At 47.2% G+C, this 20,381-nt stretch overlaps 1 protein-coding gene across 2 annotated transcripts in view; it reads left to right on the top strand.

Annotated features, from left to right (window-relative positions):
* The window catches only part of ZSWIM8 (zinc finger SWIM-type containing 8), a 2,353,271-nt gene that overhangs the window by 135,782 nt on the left and 2,197,108 nt on the right, over positions 1 to 20,381 (top strand). For both annotated transcript variants that reach the window (XM_078643224.1, XM_078643225.1), the window contains exon 2: positions 7,948 to 8,101. In XM_078643224.1, coding sequence (XP_078499350.1) covers positions 7,948 to 8,101 — 154 coding nt within the window. The remainder of the gene's footprint in view (positions 1 to 7,947; positions 8,102 to 20,381) is intronic.

The raw sequence follows: 20,381 nt of genomic DNA, 5'->3' as shown, positions 1-20,381 counted from the left end.
TGTCTGAGTGTTTATATGGTTTGGTGGGGGATATTACTTAGGACATAGATGCGTTAATGAGTGACTCACTGTTTATATGTGTTTTGAAGACAGCATGTGTGCAGGACTGTATGGGTGGATGGGTGTGAGTATAGGTGTGTTATTGAATGAATGACTGTCTCAATACTATCTTTATGACTAAGTACACATGTGGTAAACTACTATATGTGAGTGTTGGTGTATATAAGTGAGTATATATGAGAGTTAGAGATTTGAAAAGTTCCTGTATAACTAAGTATGTGTTTCTATAAGTGATCGTTTAAGAGAGTCAGTATGTGTATGTTTGTGTGCATAGCTGTATATGCAAGTAAATGGATGTTTGAGTTTATTTGCATATGTTAGTATGTGTGTAAGTAACTCTATGGATGAGTATCGGTGTGTGTTAGAACCGGGGTCTCTAGTGGCAGGGGTATGCACCCTAGTCCAAGTAGGGACCACCGCTTCCGACCTGGTAGCTTGGCGCAGAGCAGCAAAGGCGTAACTTCAGAGGCAATGTGTAAAGTATTTGTGCAACACACAACGACGATGACACAGTAAAAACACTCACAAAAGGAACACCACACCAGTTTTGTATAAGAACAAGAATTTCTTTATCTAAAAATTATGCGAGAACCAAAAGCAGGTAAATCCAGCTCCAGGCAAGATCAATAATAAAAAGGATTCCAGTTTCCAAGCAAGATCAATAACCAATAAGAATGAATCCAGTTCCCAGGCCTGATCAAATCACCAAAAGCTCATGTGTGCCAAGGGCTCCTGCTGGTAATGTCTTTCTCACAGTGTCCTTGGATGGCAAAAGTTCACATGAGGTAGGTTCTTATGGTCAAAATTCACTGGGGGAAGGTTCTTAGGCCAAAGTTCCCTTGTAGCATAAGAAGTGTGTCTCTCATAGAAATGATGCTCCCAGTGTAGGAAGTGCGGCTGCCCAGGCGCTGCTGGTAATGCTAAAAAATGCCCGAGTGTCAATTACCAAGTAATTATGCCCCCGTAGGCCGGTCAGTGAACGACGGTTCCCAGCCAAGCACAAAGCTCACACTCCAGGTACCCGGCCAACCCGCACCCCGCCCCCTCGCAGCAGCCTGGTTGCACTGAGGCGTTACCTGGGGTGGTGGTTGCGGGCGCGGGTGCGAGGCTCCTTTCCCCCCAGGGCCTTGGGCTCAGCAGGCGCTGCACGGGTGGGGGTCACAGCCACACAGCGCTCCTCTAGCACAGCGCTTAACAGTGTCTCCAAGTCCTGGGCAACGACGGAGCCTCCTGCCACACAGCGCTTCGCTTCTCAGCGCTACACAGCGCGCTCCGGTCCCAGTGGCGGTGACCTCAGGGCCAGTTTCAGTGGGCTTGCGCCAGAAGCAGAGGCAATCACAGAGCCCTGGGAGGATCACGGGGCAAGCAGTGCTGAGGGCAGGCACAGCGTTGCAGGGCAAATCTTGAGAGTGTTGTTGCTGTTCCAAAGGGCTGTCTTTGAAACGCTGTGGTCCAAGGACAGGTAGTTTCCTTTAGCTTAAAAAGGGTGCAGTCCCAAAAAGGCAATCTTTAAAAGGTTGAAGACTCTTTAAAATGCTGTTCAAAGAAAAGTAGTTCCTTTGGGATGTTGTGGAGACACTCTGGTGGTGATGTTGCAGTCTCCCATGCAGGGCAGGATCAGCAGACAGTCGGGCAGCTCAGCAGGTTGTGGGGCAGCAGTTCCTTGGAGCAGTCAGCCTCCTTCCCAGTGGCAATCCTCTTGCGCAGCAGTCCTCACTCCAGCAGGGATTCTTCCAGGTCCAGCAGTGTAACAAAGAAGTGAGGCCAGGACCCTCCCTTATATATCTTTCAGACTAAGGGCTAGAAAGTGGTAGAAGTCTCTGGAAGGGTCTGGGGGCAGGGGCTTCTGGAAGAGTCCAGGGAGTTCTGGTATGTTCCCGGCCTTCCCTGACCTAGCTGTCACAGTGACGAGAGACAGGCCGTTGAGGCTACAGTGGGCAGCCCATCACAGCTCATCCCATGGAAGAAGGTGTGAATCACCACTTCCACCTCCCAACCCAGGCAGGCTATCAGTATACAGAGGGGAGGGGGGAGTCTGCAGAGCCTAATCTAAGTGTAGGCAGAAAAAGGTCCCCTTTATAAAAGTGGGATCCCTAGCGTAGTAATGCCCAAACCCTATATATCATTGGAAAGGGTTCCCCGCCCCGAGTCCAACAAGACCAAACATGATAGATTTATTACGTCCCTGTCAGAAGTTATTCCATAAGGGGAGGTTCCCAATGTTAGCCTATGGAGGATTACGCCTTACTGTGGTACCAGTGGCTTGTGGCAGATATGCCAGCCTCACAAGGTTTTAGGGGAGAGCACCTGCACCTCAGCACTGTTTAGCAGTGGTGAGGCGCCCAGAGTCCTAAGTCCAACAAAAGGTAAGGTAAAAATGGGAGGCAAAAGGGCAAAAAGGTAGGGGAAGACCACCCTAAGGCTGACAGGTCCAACAGTGTGTAACAGGATGTATATGTGTATGAGACCATATGTTGTATACTTGTAAAGTATACATGATTGAGTACATGTATGAGTGACTATATAGAACTGGATGTGGAAGTAGATGTTGGAATAGGTTGTTGTAACTGGTATTGGTATTTCCATTTTCTTGAAAATGTATGTTTCTATTTTTGAATGTGTGCATTAGAGTGAGAGGAGGTCTGCCACTTTCACAAGGATGATGTCATCAGTGATGTCATTTGAGATGTCATCAGTGATGTCATGAGTGATGTCACTGACCACGTCATGAGTGATGTAATATGTGACGTCATCAGCAGTGCATTGCGGGCGCGCGAGTTATAATTAGCTGAACTAACTATAACGGGGGAATCTCAAAGGTTTTGTATGAGTAAAATGACCAGCTAACTATAACTGGTGTGAAACCTATGGTTTTTTAAGTGAATTTCAAAGGTTTTTAAAATGCTAATTCCTAACTATAACGTGTGTGAAACCTATGTTTTTTTAGTGAATTTGCAAGGTTTTTTAAATGCTAATTCCTAACTATAACATGGCTGAAACCTATGTTTTTTTCAGTGAATTTCAAAGGTTTTTTAAATGGTCATTCCTAACTATACCGTGGCTGAAAACTGCCAAGGTCTCATCCAGGCTCAATAGTGGGCCATAAAGCTGTCCTGTACACTATCGTGAGTGACTAAACGCACTGGAGGGATTAAAATTGTGCGATAACACTACAACTCCCAGCATGCCCGGTGTAAGAATGTAAAAAAGGCATAGTGGAAGCCACCTCTTAACACGGAAGCATGCAGGGGAGGAGAAAGCACCACCAACCTGTATTCACTCGCGATTTTGATTCGAGTTTTTGTTTCAAAGGTGCCAACAACAACAGCAATCTGGTAAGTCTTATTTAAGTCTTACAGAGGGCATGGTAGAGGTAGACAGCGGGCTATTTACCTCCCCCATCTTCCACCTCATACTTTTTCTCCTCTGCTAAAAACACAGGAAAGCAGGCTTAGTTTTCCCATCTAAGAACAATCTTTGTCTCAGTGGAGGTATATAACATCGGGCCTTTGTTTATTGGGTATTGTGGAAAAGGTGTATGCCCTACCCTTCCAAGAATTTCCCCCGCCTTTTCTGCCTCAACTGAATTTACTTTTTGCAGACCATCTTCGGTTTCTTCAGCAGGAAATCCAGTTCGTACTTCAAAAGAGCGCAGTGGAGTTGGTTCTAGAGCAGGAACGAATTCAGGGATGCTACTCACATTATTTCCTGATTCCCAAAAAGGACTGTCGTTCACGTCCAGTCCTAGACCTCAGGATTTTGAACTGGTTTCTCAGCAAGAAAGGTTGTTGATGCTAACCCTGGCTCAGGTACCTCTTGTGGTGGAGAGAAAAGACTTGATAGTGTCAATTGACTTGCAGGATGCTTACTTTCACATGCCAATTCTTCAGTTACACAAGATGCATCTCTGTCTCATGGTGGGGTCCCAACCTTATCAGTTTATGTTTCTTTAAAGGATACTTTTTGAAAACGTAAGAGGTTAGTGTGACTGCCAAAGGCACTCACACTGCAGCTGCTCCATAAATGCAACACTTTCCTGGTCTTTGATGAGTTTAATAATAGCTGGTGGCGCAATACTTTAATCAGCGAATTGATTTTTTATTAAATTGCTCAATGTGTCTTTTTGAAAAAAAAATTACACTTTGTGGCCGAATTGTGACCCTTAGCTATGTGTGTGCCCTTCCATTTCTGGTGCTTTCCGGCAATTTTAACATCTTCTTAGAGTTTCTTGTTGCTCTAATGGGTGTAATTTCCTAATATTTATTTGTTTACCTCGTCTTCATTGCTTGATTTTGTTCGGGATAAAGTGTCACTCATAGTTGTTGGAATGTCACTCATAATTACACTGACATTATAAAAATGTTCAAGTTGGAGGGCGTCGCTACGTTATAGCGAGTGTTTGACTCACAGCGGAAGGACCGTCAAGTAAATGAGATATCTGATGACTGATGTTCTCACATTCAATAATGTGACATTATTACAGGGGGCTGGTCACACCATAACAGACTGCTATTGCAACACGTAAACCCACAGAAAACCTCCACCCACCCTCCGTACCCCCGCCGAATGGCCTACATCCAGGCACTAAAGTGAACGTGGGTGTCTTCAACTTGGGAGAGGGGAGGCTGTACGCGCGCAATGTGTGAGTGTAGAGGTGGCAATGATCCCTCTGACACTTACTTATGTGTGATGACAGCGACTGTGGTCAGTACTGCACTCCTGCTGCCCCCAGCCATGATGTGCACTTTGCCTGTCTTCATCCGGACCAGCCAGGCAGCTGCTGGCCACTCGAGTCAGTCTCGGGACTCTCCTCGGCCCACGGCGGCGCGGCCGCTGGCACTCGCAATCCTGGTGGTGGTCCTGGCAGAGCTGACTGTCGCAGGCACACCTGCTGAGGTGCAGCCTGCAGTGTTTTGCGGGGCGCAGCCGGCCGCCCACCCGCCGCAATCTATCATTTTTCATGCCCCCTCTTGCCGCGCCGCGGCGGCCTGCCATGGGGGCATGAGAGAGAGTCAAAGTCTCCTGCTTGCTGCGATTCATCCGCTGCTTCTGCCTACTTCCTCCGAGTTCGGACATGACGGCACACTTTACCGCCGGCACATCCGGATATTATCAGGCAGGCAGCAGCACGTCTCAAGCAGCAGTCAGAGCCCGGGCACAGGCGCCGCTGGTTGCGCGCCTGGCACTGGTGGCAAAATGCTTGACAATGCATTTCAGTGCAGTGATGCGGATCACCGCACTGAAATGCGTGAGTGTCACAGCTGTTGCGTGACGCTTGGCAGGACTGTATTCCGAATAACGTTTTCTGAACTGATTAATTCATTCATACAGGGAAGAAAGGCTGAAAACATATGGAAGGCACTGCATCTTCTAAACTTGGGTCATACGGTGGGACCGAGAACAACGGTCTTCCCCATGACTGGGTAAAGTTCTTTCACCAGGTGGACTGGGACTTCCAGGATGGGCCTTGGCCGTATGAACTTTAGGGCTCTCTGGTTTATCATAAAAAGCAGCATGGGGCAGGATGCCCCTCTCTACGCTTCCATTTTCTCTTGTGCTCAAACACCTGGCCCGCCGTTATCTGTGTTAACTGCATCAAAGGCATTACATTGGGAGTAGATATATTTTAATTAAATATGCTTGCCGATGATATTGTGGTCGAATTGCAAGTCCCTTAGGTCTTGATACAGGCAGTCCTTGTGGGGCTCCAAGAATACGATTGCATTTCGGAGTTCAAGGCCTATCTAAATCAATGTAAGCTTCTCAATGTCACTCTTTCATCCAGAAGCCTGGAGTTCCCTGATATGGTTCTCACTGTTTTGATGGTCAGTGGTGGTAAACAGATGCACAGAAAACATTAACTGTCACATGGGAGCAAGGGGAACCAACTTTTCATGAGGTTGGTTACAACAGAGTTTACTTGGAGGAAACACTAATAGTTGTCTTGGTCGGGACACATAGCTGCTTTTAAAATGTCCATCATGCCCTGGAGCTATTATATATTTAATCTTATGTGGGGGTTTGAAGGAAGTAGCTGATAAGAGCCCAGAGTTTATTTGGCAGGGAAAAGAGCTAGGCTGGCCCAAAGACAATTAATTCTACACCCGAAAGAAGAGGGGCTTGGTATACCAGACTCAAGCAGCTATCACCAGGCCTGTTGTGGGACATACAGAAACTACTGTATAGTTGACCACACTCTGAGTGGGAGCCAGGCCCCACAAGTACAATGGCTTTCTAGGGAGTAGAAACATCCCAAGGTAAACATCTTCCTAGTCACAAAGCTGACACTGAAGGTCTGTGGCCATCTGGATGTACAGGAGTTGATGACCACTTATCCCTCTCCCTTCAGCCTTTTGGTGGGTCAATACATACTTTATTTAAGCCTTCAAATGAATAGCCTTTGCTGCGTGTAATTGGGGAGGGTCCTGGACATGGAGAGGGATGTTTTGGGGAGGGACAGGCATAGTACTTTAAGAAGGCAAGGGTAGATTTCAGGTTGGGGGGAGAAGAGAGACTCCACACTTTGCAACTCCACCTTTTGGTACACAAACTGCAGGCTAAGGCCTGTGTGAGAAGGTGGCTCGTCTACTGAGCAAAACGATTAGTGGGCCAGATAGGCTGGAAGCACACTGTCTCCTGAAAATAGCCACATCTTCATTGTCCGCAGAGGAGGATAGAAACTTCCACTCCACTTAGGTTCTGGAAAGGCACCAAGAATACAGCTTGACTGGAGCCAGTGGCGATTAAATATATAGATGCTAATGATTCGATAGTGACGCCAAAAGATGACAAACTATTAAGATTCTATGTATTTAAAATGTACCATACAACCCATACTGTAAAAATGTCCTTTCTAATGCATTAATTTATAGATGTGCATATAAAAAGTATTAAGGGAATAGGCAAACGCCTTGCGTGCCTGTAGTAGCTTTCCATTCTAAACTTGCCTAAAAAATGAGGCACATGATGTTCCATATGGCAGTTCCATTTACTAGTTGGTTATTGAACGAGCAATTGAATTGTAAAAAAGATCAGTGATTCTTACCTCGCATTTTAGTTTATTGCTGAGCAAATTAGATTCATAGTGATTTGTTACAATATGATTCGCAAGCATAAGATTAAAAAAAAAAATCTTCTAAAAAACCTGAAGAGCCATACAACACTGAGTGACTGTTTAATTTACCTTAGATGGGGATGACAAAACAAGATTTCCAGGCGTGCTCCATTATCTTACTTGGTAATGTGAGATAAACATCGACCCAGGCACAACCAGAGCAACATTTTTGCTTCTTGCATGTAAGCTCATATTGAGTTAGAGTCCTGCATTGACTTGAAATGGAGAAAAACTAATTTTGAAAATATTACAACAAATCTAAAACGTATCAATTGTGTTGAGTTCAAGAATGTTTCATTATATAGAAATGTTTCAAGCTTATTTTTTCTTTTACCATGTTTGCTGCTTAAGAGAAATGTACCTAGGCGGTTTTCCTCACACTTGGTTAGATTGTTTACTCTTGGAAAAGTAAAGAATGTTGTATTTTCTTGATTTCTCGGTATGCAAACACAGCAAAACTAGTGTGGGATCCAGTTGCTCCTTTTATTTACCAGGTACAAAACACGTTTGAACCACATCTTGTGTCCGCCATTCCTTACCATGCAGCCATCTGTACTCATTAAAAGCTGTACTTCATATCTGTTTATATATCTTTACTTATTGAGTCTAAAGAACTACATGGCTTGGTCCAAATCAAGACAATGCCCCCCTGTTAATTCTCACGCCCTGAAAATAATTTAAATAGCAAGTTCTTCTTTCTTCATGCTTATTGTAATTTTTATTTTATCATTCATTCATTTTTATTTATTTCTTTTCTTCTTTAATTATTTAAGATGGGCTGGTGATTCCATTGGTTGAGCTGTCTGCAAAGCAAGTAGCATTTCACATTCCATTCGAGGTTGTGGAAAAGGTCTATCCCCCAGTTCCAGAACAACTGCAACTTCGAATTGCTTTTTGGAGCTTCCCAGAGAATGAGGAGGACATCAGGTAACACACAAAGCCTTATTAATCCCTAAAGTGTGTTTTTTAATTGTCTTTATTTCATGTTAGTTGCCTCATCTTTCTCTTTGTTGATTTTTGCATTCTAAACTTTATCTCCATTTAATCTTTACTCACCCCTTTTCCTCCATGAAATTCTAGGTACAAGTTATTTGGGGCAGAGTATTTGAAGTGAGGGTATGCTCTGTTCGTAGCCGCTAGTTCCTCTTTATATATTCTTTGTGTATTTGTTTTATATATCAAACATAACATTTCAAATCAATATAGTTTACCTAGCAAAAGTGATGCTACCTAGATCAATGAGGTCATGTTTGTTAACATAGTATGAACAGCTTGTAGTCATTGTATTGGTTTAGTGGCTTGTAATTGATGAAAACACATATATAACCATATAGTGCCGACAAAAATAAAATGTACATATTTACAGCAGGGGTAGAAGAGTAGTCAGGCTCCTTTATCTGGGTGTGAAAGAAAAGATTTCTTAAGCCTTATTTTGAATTCTTCTAGGGCGATTTACATCACTGTCTGGTGGCAAGAGACAAATGCAAAGGGTCTAAACAAAAGGAGGACCTTGGAGGCAGTAGAAGGTGGTTTTGGGTATCTAGGGGGTTGAGTGTAATTGATCCTTAGACTTTAGGAGGTGTGTATTGTGATAGCATATCATTTTTTTTGTAAACAAACTTTATTCAGTTTTTCTTCACCACTCTCATGAGCTTCCATATTCCTAGTACATAATACATTCATGCATACAGCGATGTCCATATTAAGGATATATTATGTCCTAATTGCAATCTGATCTACTTCGTCCAGGTCTTCATCACCAGCTTCTTCCTTAAATCTGTCCACAAAGTACATGTGTCTAAGCCGTTACAACCTGTTTAACTCTATCCCGGGCATCAATTCCACGCTACTCTAAGCTTGGTCATATTCTAACTCCTCCCCTCCTCTAATATGGCAACTAAAAACTACAAATCCCCCCTTCCCCCCTCCGTGCCTGCTCCCCCCTCTCCTCAGACATGTCGCTCTCCCCCATATCTCTCGTGTCGCCCAGTATGCATTCCTACTACCCTATTGTAATCCTTATGTCGGTAATCAGGGTTCCATCTAGGGGAATGCTCTCACATCAATCGCTGCACCAATCATCCACCCCACCTACTCAACAGAGGCAATGTTCCGGAGCTGGAGGATGAGTCCCCCACCTTCAGAAGGTCAGTCGTCATCTGTGATAGCATAGCATTGACGTAACCTGGAGCCAGCCCATTTACCGTTTTGAAAGCAAGAGTAACTTGTATAAAGCATCCTTGTTGGCCACAAGCTAGTTTTGTGGTGGTATGAAGAGGTGGAAGTGTGGTTAACAAGGTTACAACAGATGATTTACTTAAATAGGCACATTATAAAGTTTTATAGTTACCACATCCAAATTATGGAACTCTCTTCCCATGCAGATTAAAGTTAGCCCCACGCTGCTATCATTCAGAAAACAAATACAAATTTGGCTTTTTAAGCAATAGGCTTTTTTCCCCAGCCGACCCTTCCAGCATATATAGGCGAGACACCACCGGGTATTTGTGCGCTTTTATAAGTTGTTAAAATAAATAAATAAATACTGGATCCCTGTGGGTCATCTGGGGGATGGTGGGGGGGGAGGGATGGGTGAAGCCCCTGCCAGGCAGCATGCACCCAGGCACCTCCCTCAGAGCCCACCAGATACAGAGCAATCATCCTCTGCCTCTCCTGCAGCCTCTGCACCACTTCCTGAATGTACTTCATACCGGGTCTCCCGGGCCCTCAACAATTTCGTTCATAGGTCTGCCAAAGGGCAACAACGGATCACCCGGGCATCCTCCTTCTGCAGAGCCCTCTGTTCTGCCCTGTCCCATGTGTCTACATTGCTTTCCTAGGCTGTAGGGCCTGACATGGTCTTCCATGTCAGTGCTGTCTGTCTTCTTGCTAGGACCAAAGCTAAATCCACAAACCTGTTCACTTTTCCTTGCTTTTGGTCTGAGGAACAGCCCCAAGATTCAAACCATTGTGTGCTAGTGAGCGTGTGCGGGCTAGGGTCCTATTGACCAGGGTCAACACTGCCTCCTAGAACCCTTTAAGGTGGGCACACCACCAAGTCAGGTGGGTGAACCCTACATCACATAGTCCACTTGTAGGGCAGCCACGAGCCTCTCCTCCATGCATAATGTTTAGCATATGAGGTGTCAAGTAGACCATATGTATATAATTAAATTGAATGATCTTAAAGTTGGTGTTTCTATACATTCGTTTCGGACTCCCCAAGACCCGGTCCATTCCCTATCCAGTAGATCTGCTCCTATTATCTCCCCCCACTTCTCGCGCGTCCCAACTAGAGGCCTTTTTATCATTTCTAACAACGCTCTATAGAACCACTTCACTAAGTGTCTGCCTGCCCCTAATGTTACCAGCGCCTGGAGGACCCCATGTGTTTGCATTTCCTGACGGCCGTTCTACCACTGTTCCCTGAACGTTCTTGTCATAGAGTGGTAAGTCTGAAATTGTCCGTTAGGTAAATCATATTAAGATAAAAAGTCGTCCAAATGGTTCATTGTCACGTGGTGAAAGCAATCTCCCACGGTGGTGATCCCAGCAGTTGTTAATTCCGACAGCCGAGCCCTTGAGAAGGGGGCTAACGGGATACCATGCAGAAGCCCAATTAGAGGCAAGTTCGGTGCGTAGGGGTGAGCTCCAGCCGGACGTCAGAGACACCTCCTCCAGCAGTACAGTGCTGTCAGCATAGTCCGAATAGTTATCAACGGGTGTAGGAACCTGGACAGCAGCCATTCCTGATTATGTACCCAGCCTATTGGTCCCAGCAGCTCAAGGTTCCTGCATTTAACCATTGAGCTAACAATGGAAGCTGTGGTAGTACAGTTCAAACTCGGAAGCAGCCATTTGGCACCCTCTGCAATACTGGCAACAAGACCCTGTTCCGTCCACTATCCCAGATCTGATCCCAAAGTTAACTGATTTAGGCCCGCAAACCATGAGGGTGTGACCACCGCTGGTAGGTTTACATAAAGTATGGGAAGCATGATCATTTTTGACAATCCAGTGCGGGTCATCAGTGGCAACCTCGGTGAACGCCAAAATTGGACACATGATTTTAATGATCTCATGACCAGGTTCATGTGCCGTCCTTCAGGTCTTCCACTGCGTGAAATATCTAAAATCCTTAGTACTTAAAGGGACAGGGGGACCAGGATAGGCCTTCAGGGAAATGATAATCACTCACCAATGGGAAGAGATGGGTCTTAGAAGTATTGAGTCTAAGCCCTGCCAATCGAGAATGCTCATCAAGAAGTGTCAATGCCTGTTACACCTTCTGTCTGCCATCCCCCAGATACAATAGCAGACCGTCGGCGTAGAGGTAAATTGTATGGGTTCTCTCTCCAAGGCACAAGCCGTGGCAGTGCCCTCGCTGTCTGAAAATTGCCTCTAGTGGCTCAATAGCCGAAGCAAACAACAGCGGGGACAACGGGCACCCTTGTCTGGAACATCTATGGATGTTGTATGAGTGTGATATCACCCTACTTCTCTTAACTCACGCCTTTGGGTGCGTGTATAACTGTTTCACCCACCTGATCCATCCTCCGCCCAAACCCATGCGTTGGCCTATAAGAAATCTCATCTCACCAAATCGAATGCCTTTTCTAGGTCAATAAGAGGCTTTGGGTAATGGCTCAGTTAGGGATGATGCATGACATGAAAAATTCGCCGAATGTTACCAGAGGTAGACTTAGTTGGTATGAATCCATTCTGGTCCACATGTATAAGTTGCACCATATGAGGTAGGAGGTGCAAGGCCAGGATTTTGCTCCAAACCTTGAAATTGATATTGAGCATAGAGAGGTGTCAGAACCCCAAGTTTCCTGATCGGCGTGTTAGCGCGATCTAGGAGAATAAGTAAACAAAATCACCTTCAGGGAAAACAATGGACAAAATTAGTACACCAATGGAATCTCAGAGTGGCCACTGACGCACTGCGGAGTCAGCGGTCTAGTCTTTCGCCACAGTAAAACATCGAATGCTGGTGAAGCACGCGAGTGCGGAGAACTGCGCACTTCACCTGATTCCCTGCCTGAGGAGGAGCGTTTTTAGTGTCCGAGTTCTGAGAATCTCTAGCTAGCCTTTTCCCATCCCGTAATCTCCTAATTTCAGTTCCCCTACAGTAATAGACCTTTTTTCCCGCTTCCCCAGTCTCCTTGCCCTCCCGGTTTTAGAACCGCCTTCATTTTCCAATTCGTGACTTTCAGCTTGCCGACGTCCTTGAGACCTCTAGCGGCGTTAAATCAAACTCCGCTGAGGTAATCTTCGGCTGAAGACCACGGGAACGGAGCTGAGGGGATAAAAGAAGTCGACCAGAGCTAAGTGTAACGCTGGGTTTTTGAAGCCTTAGATCACAGTAAATAATTGTTTAGAGAAAAATAAAGACTTACCAGATATACAGCAATCCTAGAAACTAAAGTGTCTTCACCAGAGTGCATCTTCTTCGGAAAAAACTAAACAGTAGGAGGTCAAGTCAGAAGGAAAAACGCTATCCTAAGCACAAGACAGCACAGAAAACGAATTAACACAGAATAAGCCTTACAAGAGTTACAGAGGAAAAACTGACAGACACCATAGAAGTAGACAACACAGAAAACGAAATAAGTGAGTTTAATAAAACCCTTATTATAGTGCAGGTGTTTAAAGAAACAGAGGTTAAGACTAATCACCTTATGAATTTCATTCTAGCACAGAATAAGCCTCACAAGAGTTTCAGAGGAAAAAACTGACAGACACCACAGAACGTAGAACACACAGAAAAGAAAATTAAGTAAGTTAAGGAAAGCTAAGAATCAGGGAAAGTACAGGGATAGAGAAGGCACACGATATTAAGTGAGTTTGTGTTTTTACAGAAAATATTTAGCTGACGGAGCCAGCAATTACCTAACAGCTTGTGAAGAACACAGAAAATAGAAGAGCAGCAGAGTTCTGGAATAGCAATGGTAGGAGTACAAAAGAGTAGAGCAGAGAATTAGAGTTATGAGTAGGTTACAGGAGAGTTATTAAAATTAATGTAAAATTCTTGCAGGTAATTCTTCAAAACAGAAGTCTGCTGGACGGACCGTTAGAGGAATCACCAGAACTCTCTCTCTCTCTTCTCTCTTTTGTTATTTTATCCACTACCCCCTTCCCGTTGAAGCAACATTCTGGGAGACTTGTCAGCTCAGGCTCTCGGTTGTTGCTTGGCGGGATTTGGGAACTAGCATCTCTGTTCCTGTGTACTCAAATAAAAGTACTTTGGAATCTGACAAGAGGGGGCAGAATTCCCAAAAATGTGCCTTCAACGATGTTGTCTTTGGGTGGAGCACAACCAGGGCGTCCCTGGTGGAGGGCGGCAGCTCGCCCTTGTCCCATGCCTCTGTGTATAGAGCCTCCATCTCATTTTAGAAGCCAAGGTCTGCGCAAACTTGGTCTAGAACTCCACGGGCCAACCGTCTGGTAATGGAGTCCAGCCCCCTTCCACCACCTTGGTCATCATAACCTCAGCGATTGCCTGGAACACCGGCAGTCTTTCCTGTGCTGTCTGAGATGAAGTTGGCTTCTGCAGTGGAACCGTCCTGGCAGAGCGCCACAGTCTTTTACATTTTGGTCTGTTCGTTGCTGCAGGGCGGCCCCGAGGCCACGGCATGCCCAACTTATAGGTCTCAAGCCAGGACCGTACCTGATCCTGGGAGTCATAGAAATGTGTAGCCCCATCGAGAGTCACTTGGAGCTTGGCAGGAAATAGCAAGGAGTATTGAATGCCTTCCGCTTGCAACACTTTCTTAACCTCCAGGAAGTAACCCCTCTGGGCCTGAACCTTTGCCTAAAAGTCCTGGGAAGATTAACACCTTTGTGTTGCCAATCATTTACCGGCTGTTGGTGCGAGCTTTGCGGATTAGGATAGCCGGTCCCTGTAGTGCAGGAAACGTGCCACCACAGGCCGAGGGGGTCGTCCTGGTGCCATCGGGCACGCTGGCACTCTTTGCACTCTCTCGAAGGCAAATAACTGGGTGGGCAGACTCAGAGCCACTGTGTTCAGAAGCCAGTCCTCCAGGAAGGCCACCATGTCTGTGCCCTCAGGGACCCCCCACCACTCTGATATTATTACGTGGTTTTCTTCCTTCAGCATCCTCCGCCCACCTTTTGAGAATCGACACTCTGGCAGTCAAATCAAAAAGTTTGTGGGACAAGGCTGCTTGTTCAGGCTGAAGGACCTCGAACGCCTGTTCCACTTCCTTCTTTCTATCCACTAGCTTATGGTGCACCACCTACAGGAGGCTCAACCCAACAGACACTGCCCCAATGTCTTGCGGTAGAGCGGCCTTCGTGCCAGCGATAGCGGCCAGTACTAAATCGAGGTGCGCATGTATTGATTGGTCACAGCTTTGTGCTCTTCTGCCCCAGGCTCTTCGGCTGTTCAAGGCGCCCCCCCCCCCACCTTGCTTTGGTCGCAGCTTGCCCAGTGTTGACTCCCACTCTGTTCTTACACCAGGCCCTGATGTAGGACCTGAGCCTAGGACGTACTTCAGCCTCTCCCACTCAGTGACCGAGCAGAGCTCTTTCCAAATCCAGCTGGAGGTCAGGTGTTACCCAGCCTTCCTAGCGGGCAGATACTGCCACCCAGCCTTGGTCCCAGGCACCCACCTGTGGGCTGGGAGGGCCACAATTCACTTTGCTCTCTCCTGACACCTCCCTCGGGTTCATGACTGTGGTCTTGTTAGTCTTCGCCCACGCAGGCAGGTACAGCCCTCACCTTGCCTCGGATCACATCCGCTCACCTCACATCCGCTCACATCCAGTCACCTCACCTCAGCTCACATCCAGTCACCTCACCTTGGCTCACATCCGCTCACCTTGGCTCACATCCGCTCACCTCACCTTGGCTCACCTCACCTCACATCCGCACACCTCACCTCACATCCGCTCACCTCACCTCACATCCGCTCACCTCACCTCACATCCGGCAACCTCACCTCACAACCGCTCACCTCACCTCGGCTCACATCCGCCCTCCTCACCTCGGCTCACATCCGCCCACCTCTGCTCACCTCGCCTCGGCTCAGCTCACCTCTTCTTCTGCTTCTGTTGCTGCTGTCCCCTCACAACCACTCCCCAATATGCATATAAGTGTGGGCCATGCCATATCACATGTCTTAAATCGGCCCAGCTTGTGTGCATCTAGGTCATCTGTCAGACCTAACTTGATATGTTCTCTTTAATCTCACTGACAAGAGGTATGTCCTGTGTAGGACACAAAAATATGCCACCTTGAAGCAAGCATTGCTAGAGACTCCCCAAACCAGCACACACGCCTTCTCGAAAGCCTTGTCCGTCATGGGTTTCGCTATGTCTTTCTCCAATCAACATCTTGCTGAGCAGTCTAGTCCTAGCTTGCCCGGTTTGAGGGCTGCTTATAGTTGTGCTATTAAGTGTCTGGCAGAACCCATATCCAGAAATGCCTCCAGAATGTAGGACACCTTTTTTGTATCCAGGAAATCTGTCTCGATTTCTTTGGCTGTTTTCATCAATTTGGCAAATTGTAATAACTTCCCTGGGCCTATTGCAAAATATTCCTGAGCTTCCTGAAATGTAATGCACTGATCTCCTGGGTATAGATCTCCCAACTTATCGCACCCTCCCTCACTCCACCATGTCATGGTGATATGCCTGTGGATGTCTATGAAGGGTCTTAGCCCCCATATCTGCAACTGCAGAGAGAAAAGGGACCTGGGCAGCATCACCTTAATCATTCTCGAACCACGTGTGGTCTCTTTATCTAGTCAGGACCTGCCATTAAACAGATCAGCAAATGTTCCCTTCCAGGAACGCCCTCCAGCAGTTGCTCTTCCCAGTAATCGTCCTCAATGCATCAGCTGGCCACATGTTGCAGCTCCACTGCTAGGTAATATAACTCCGGGTCTAGTAGTACCACCTCTCCAACATCCAAATTTCTCTTTAAGACATGGAGTCCACTCTGCTCAGAATCTAGTTGTTTAAAAGTGTTCCGTGGTATCTTGCATTGCGCATTTTTCAATGTGTTCAGGCACGGGGGACAACCATCATTTTCAAAAGTGCATTTCTACCCGCAACTGACAGCGGACGTTTGTTCCAAAAATCCACTGAACCCTGCAGGCCCAAGATCCCCCTCCCCATGTTGTACTTGTATTGTTTCTATGCAGTGTGGGCAAATTGTATGCCCAGAAAGTAAAACCTGTCCTTTGCACATCTCAGCCCTAGTGCTGGTAGCAATTCTCGCGACCTGTCAGCCAAACCGGCTGGCAGAAAGACGAATGAATTGTCAGGCTTCACCTTCAAGCCAGAAATCCTTTCAAACTTCCCCAGCCTGTGTAGCATCCGCAGCAATGACATCTCAGGCTGCCGTAAATACAGGAGCACGTCATCCACGTAGAGTGAGTCTGTATGCACTTTGGCTCCTATATGGATCCCCCATTCCCTCAATATGAGGCCTAAATGCTCCGCTAAGTGCTCCATGACCAACTCAAATAGGAGAGGCGAGGGGGCAGCCCAGCTGGGTACCTCGCTCAATGTCCTATTCCTCTGAGGTATAACCACCTAACCGGATCTAAGCCACTGGCCCAGTGTATAACAGCTTAACCCACCCTAAGAACTGAGGGCCAAATACTAGTTTGGTGAGAACTACCTGCATGTAGCACCAGCTTACTGTATCAAAGGCCTTTTCTATGTCCACGGCTATCAATGCCACATCTGGCTAATATTCTTAAGCCTTTGGATGTTCATAAGAGTGCTTCTGGAGGGGATAAACGTACATTGATCCTTGTGCACCAAGGAGCCGATAACTCCTTTCACTCTGTTCGCCAGGAGTTAGCCAACACTTTCACATTGGTGTTCATCATAGACAGCAGTCAGTAGGATCCAAGCTGTGTGGGATACTGCCTTTTTTGGAATCCTCACTATGGTCACTTCGTGCATGGATTGCGGGAGTTTCGCCCCACCCTTAGCCTCTCTGAACACCTCCAACACTCTGTTCGCCACCTTCCCCATATAGGCATAATAAAATACAGAGGGCAACCCGTCTGAACCCAGGCTCTTACCCCGAGGCATATCTTTCATAACCTCGATCCGTTCTTCCCCCTTCAGATCATTTTCTGGCTCTGCTGATTGCTCCCTTGTAACCCTGGGCAGGTGCAGTGTACATAAAAAGCCCTCTCTGTGCTAAGATATAGGATGGCCAGATAGCACATGAGTGAATGAATGAATGAATGAATGAATGAATGAATGAAAATATTTGTAAAGCGCGCGATGGCCAAACGGCTTCCTGGCGCTGGGAGCTCTAAAGAACCGGACAGACAGGGCCAGGAGGATTAGCGGGGGTAGGCCTGGACAAAAAGGAAAGTTTTTAGCGCTTTACGAAAATGAGAAAAGATAGGAATCGAACGCATAGAAAGAGGAAGGGAGTTCCAGAACCGGGGAGCAAGAACAGAAAAGCGGGTTCCACCAGTGCGGGATTTGCGGAAGCGGGGAACAGTGAGGAGGGCAGAAGATGATGAGCGGAGAGTGCGGGCAGGGGTGTGGAGGGAAATCAGAGAATTGATGAAAGCCGGTCCAGAGTGATCAAGGGCCCGATAAACAAGGCACCCCAATTTGAACAGGGATCTCTGCAAGATGGGCAACCAGTGAAGGGATTTGAGGACGGGAGTGATGTGATGGGATTTGGGCAAGTGAAAGATAAGACGGGCAGCCTGATTCTGGATAGCTTGTAGGCGGCGGGTTTCATAGGCAGGAATGCCAGCGAACAAGCTATTGCCATAATCGAGGCGGGAAGTGATGAGAGCAGAAATAATAATTTTAAGGGAGTCAAGAGAAAAGAAACGAGAGATTTTCCGGATCATCCGGAGGGAAAGAAAACAGGAGGACACCACGGCACTGACCTGTCCATGCATGGACAGGTCCTGTCTGACCTTGATGCCCAGAGTTTTAACGGAAGGAACGGGGGTGGGGGAAGGGCCAAGAATGGGAGGCCAGAAAGCAGAGGACCAGGGGCTGGATGAGCCGCCAATCAGGACCAGCTCAGTCTTATCTGGATTGAGCTTGAGGTGGTTGGCGCTCATCCACCCAGAGATAAAAACCATGGTGGAGTGAAAAAAGGATAAAGCGTGAGAAGAGGAGGAAAGGTCAAAGACGAGCTGGAGGTCGTCGGCGTAGTTATACACAGAGACCCCCAGCTCAAGAAGGGAAGAGATAAGAGGGTGAATGTAGAGATTGAAAAGAAGGGGAGAAAGGGAGGAACCTTGGGGGACCCCACAGGGCACCGGGAGGGAGGAAGCAGAAAAGCCGGGAAGGTGAACAGCTTGAGAACGCCCCGTCAGAAAGGAGGTGATCCAGGAGAGGGCAGTGCCTCGTATGCCCGCTGCGCTGACACGGTCCAAAAGGATGTTATGGTCGACCGTGTCAAACGCAGCGTGTGACATTAATTGCTGCCTGAGTCGCTACTTGCTCCCCCTCCTTGGTCCCTTTTAGAAAATTAATCAAGTCTATCCCAGACCTCTCCCACCCTTCTTCTTTCTCTAATAACGCATGGGTCCTGTCATGATTTGTCTGATTTGCCTTGCTAACTTTTCCTCCTGCTTATGTTGGTCCTTGCGCAACTCTGTTGCTATACTGTAGATTTTGTCATGTATTCTCCACTCACCACTTTAAGCTCTTCCCACTCAATTGGTTTTCTGGCTGTGGTTCCACAGTTTGTTTTCAGGTAGCACTCCAAAGACTCCCCCACTTCAGCGGGGACAGCTGGGTTCCTCAGGGCTAAGGCACCACATGGGTATATGAGATGGCTCTATCCCTGACATACTCCATTAGGGCTGGGGAGTGGTCTGACAAATAATTGCCCAGATGTTGTACCTTCCTCGCAAAGCTGCTCACCGAGTGGAAAAGCAACACCCTATCAAGTCTGCTATTCATATTGTGAGTAGAGGAGTGGAAGGTATACTCCTGGCCAGTGGGGTGAAGGACTCTTCACATGTCCACACAATCCAATCTTGCCATGACTTCCACCAAGGCACTCGTGATTCCACACTTAGTGTTGGTCTTTGGTGGTGACCGATCTAATACCCTGTCCAATACACAATTAAAATCGCCTGCCCAAATAAGTATGCGGTGCAAGTACCTCAAGCATTCCAGAAAAATGTTTTATCCTCCCAATTGGGTACATAAACATTGCAGAGAGAGACATCTCTATCATCTACTTGACCCGTGACCAGCAGGTAGCAGCCCTCTATATCGACATTAGCCTCCCTGAAGTGGAAAAGGACCCTCGGTGCCACCCAGATTGCCACACCCAAACGTAGGTGTTCGAACTGGGGGTCTGTAGTTGGCAATCTTGGTGCGATGCGAGGAGCTGGCGAACTTGATGCGATGACGATGCGTTCACACCCTGGCAGCCTTGCGACAACTCTGTACTTTGGAGCCGTCACAGGCCCTGCGACACGCTTCTCCTGCGATGGTGACCCTCTCAATGGCGTCACGCTTCTCCTGTGATGCGACAGCAGGCAGCTTCGACGAAGACACGCTTCCTGGGAGATGCGGCGGCGGAATGCTTCACCAGCGATGCGAGGATTTCAGCTCTGGCGGCGTCTCGCTTCTTGTTGAGTCGCGCTTCCAGCTCCCAGCGACACGCAGGCTTTTTCAAACAGAATTTCCAGCAAGGAAACTCCGAGGGGAGCTGGAGATTAAGTCTTTTGTCCCTGAGACTTCAGCAGGAGGCAAGCACAAGTTCAAGCCCTTGGAGCAATATTCTGCAAGATGATGAAAGTTCTTTAAAAGTTCCTTCTCCTTTCCTTGGCAATGAAGAAGCCACTGCAGGCCAACCCAGCAAACAGCACACTGGCAGAGGGGCAGTCCAAACTCCTGCAGTTTCCTTGGTTCTTCTCCTTGGCAAAAAGGTTTGTCTTGTTCCCAGAAGTGATCTAAAGTTCTTGGGTCTGGGTCCCAATATTTATATCCCCAAATCCTTTGTTCTCTGAAGGCAGAGAGGCCTCTGCCTAGTCCAAACCAGTTCTGGAGCACTCTGTTTACATGACTCCTTCTTTCCCTTCACAGTGCAGGGCAGAAACATCAGACGCCCCAGAGGAGGTGGAGCCAGCACTGTGGAGGGAAGGCACAGCCCTTTAGCACTTTGTTGACATGATTCCTTCTCTCATTTCACAGTGCAGCGTAGAGACATCAGACACGCCTC

This window comes from Lissotriton helveticus, chromosome 5_1, assembly GCF_964261635.1.
Source record: "Lissotriton helveticus chromosome 5_1, aLisHel1.1, whole genome shotgun sequence".
In the NCBI taxonomy this organism is placed as follows: Eukaryota; Metazoa; Chordata; class Amphibia; order Caudata; family Salamandridae; genus Lissotriton; species Lissotriton helveticus.
This window is presented reverse-complemented; position numbering and strand designations above follow the sequence as displayed.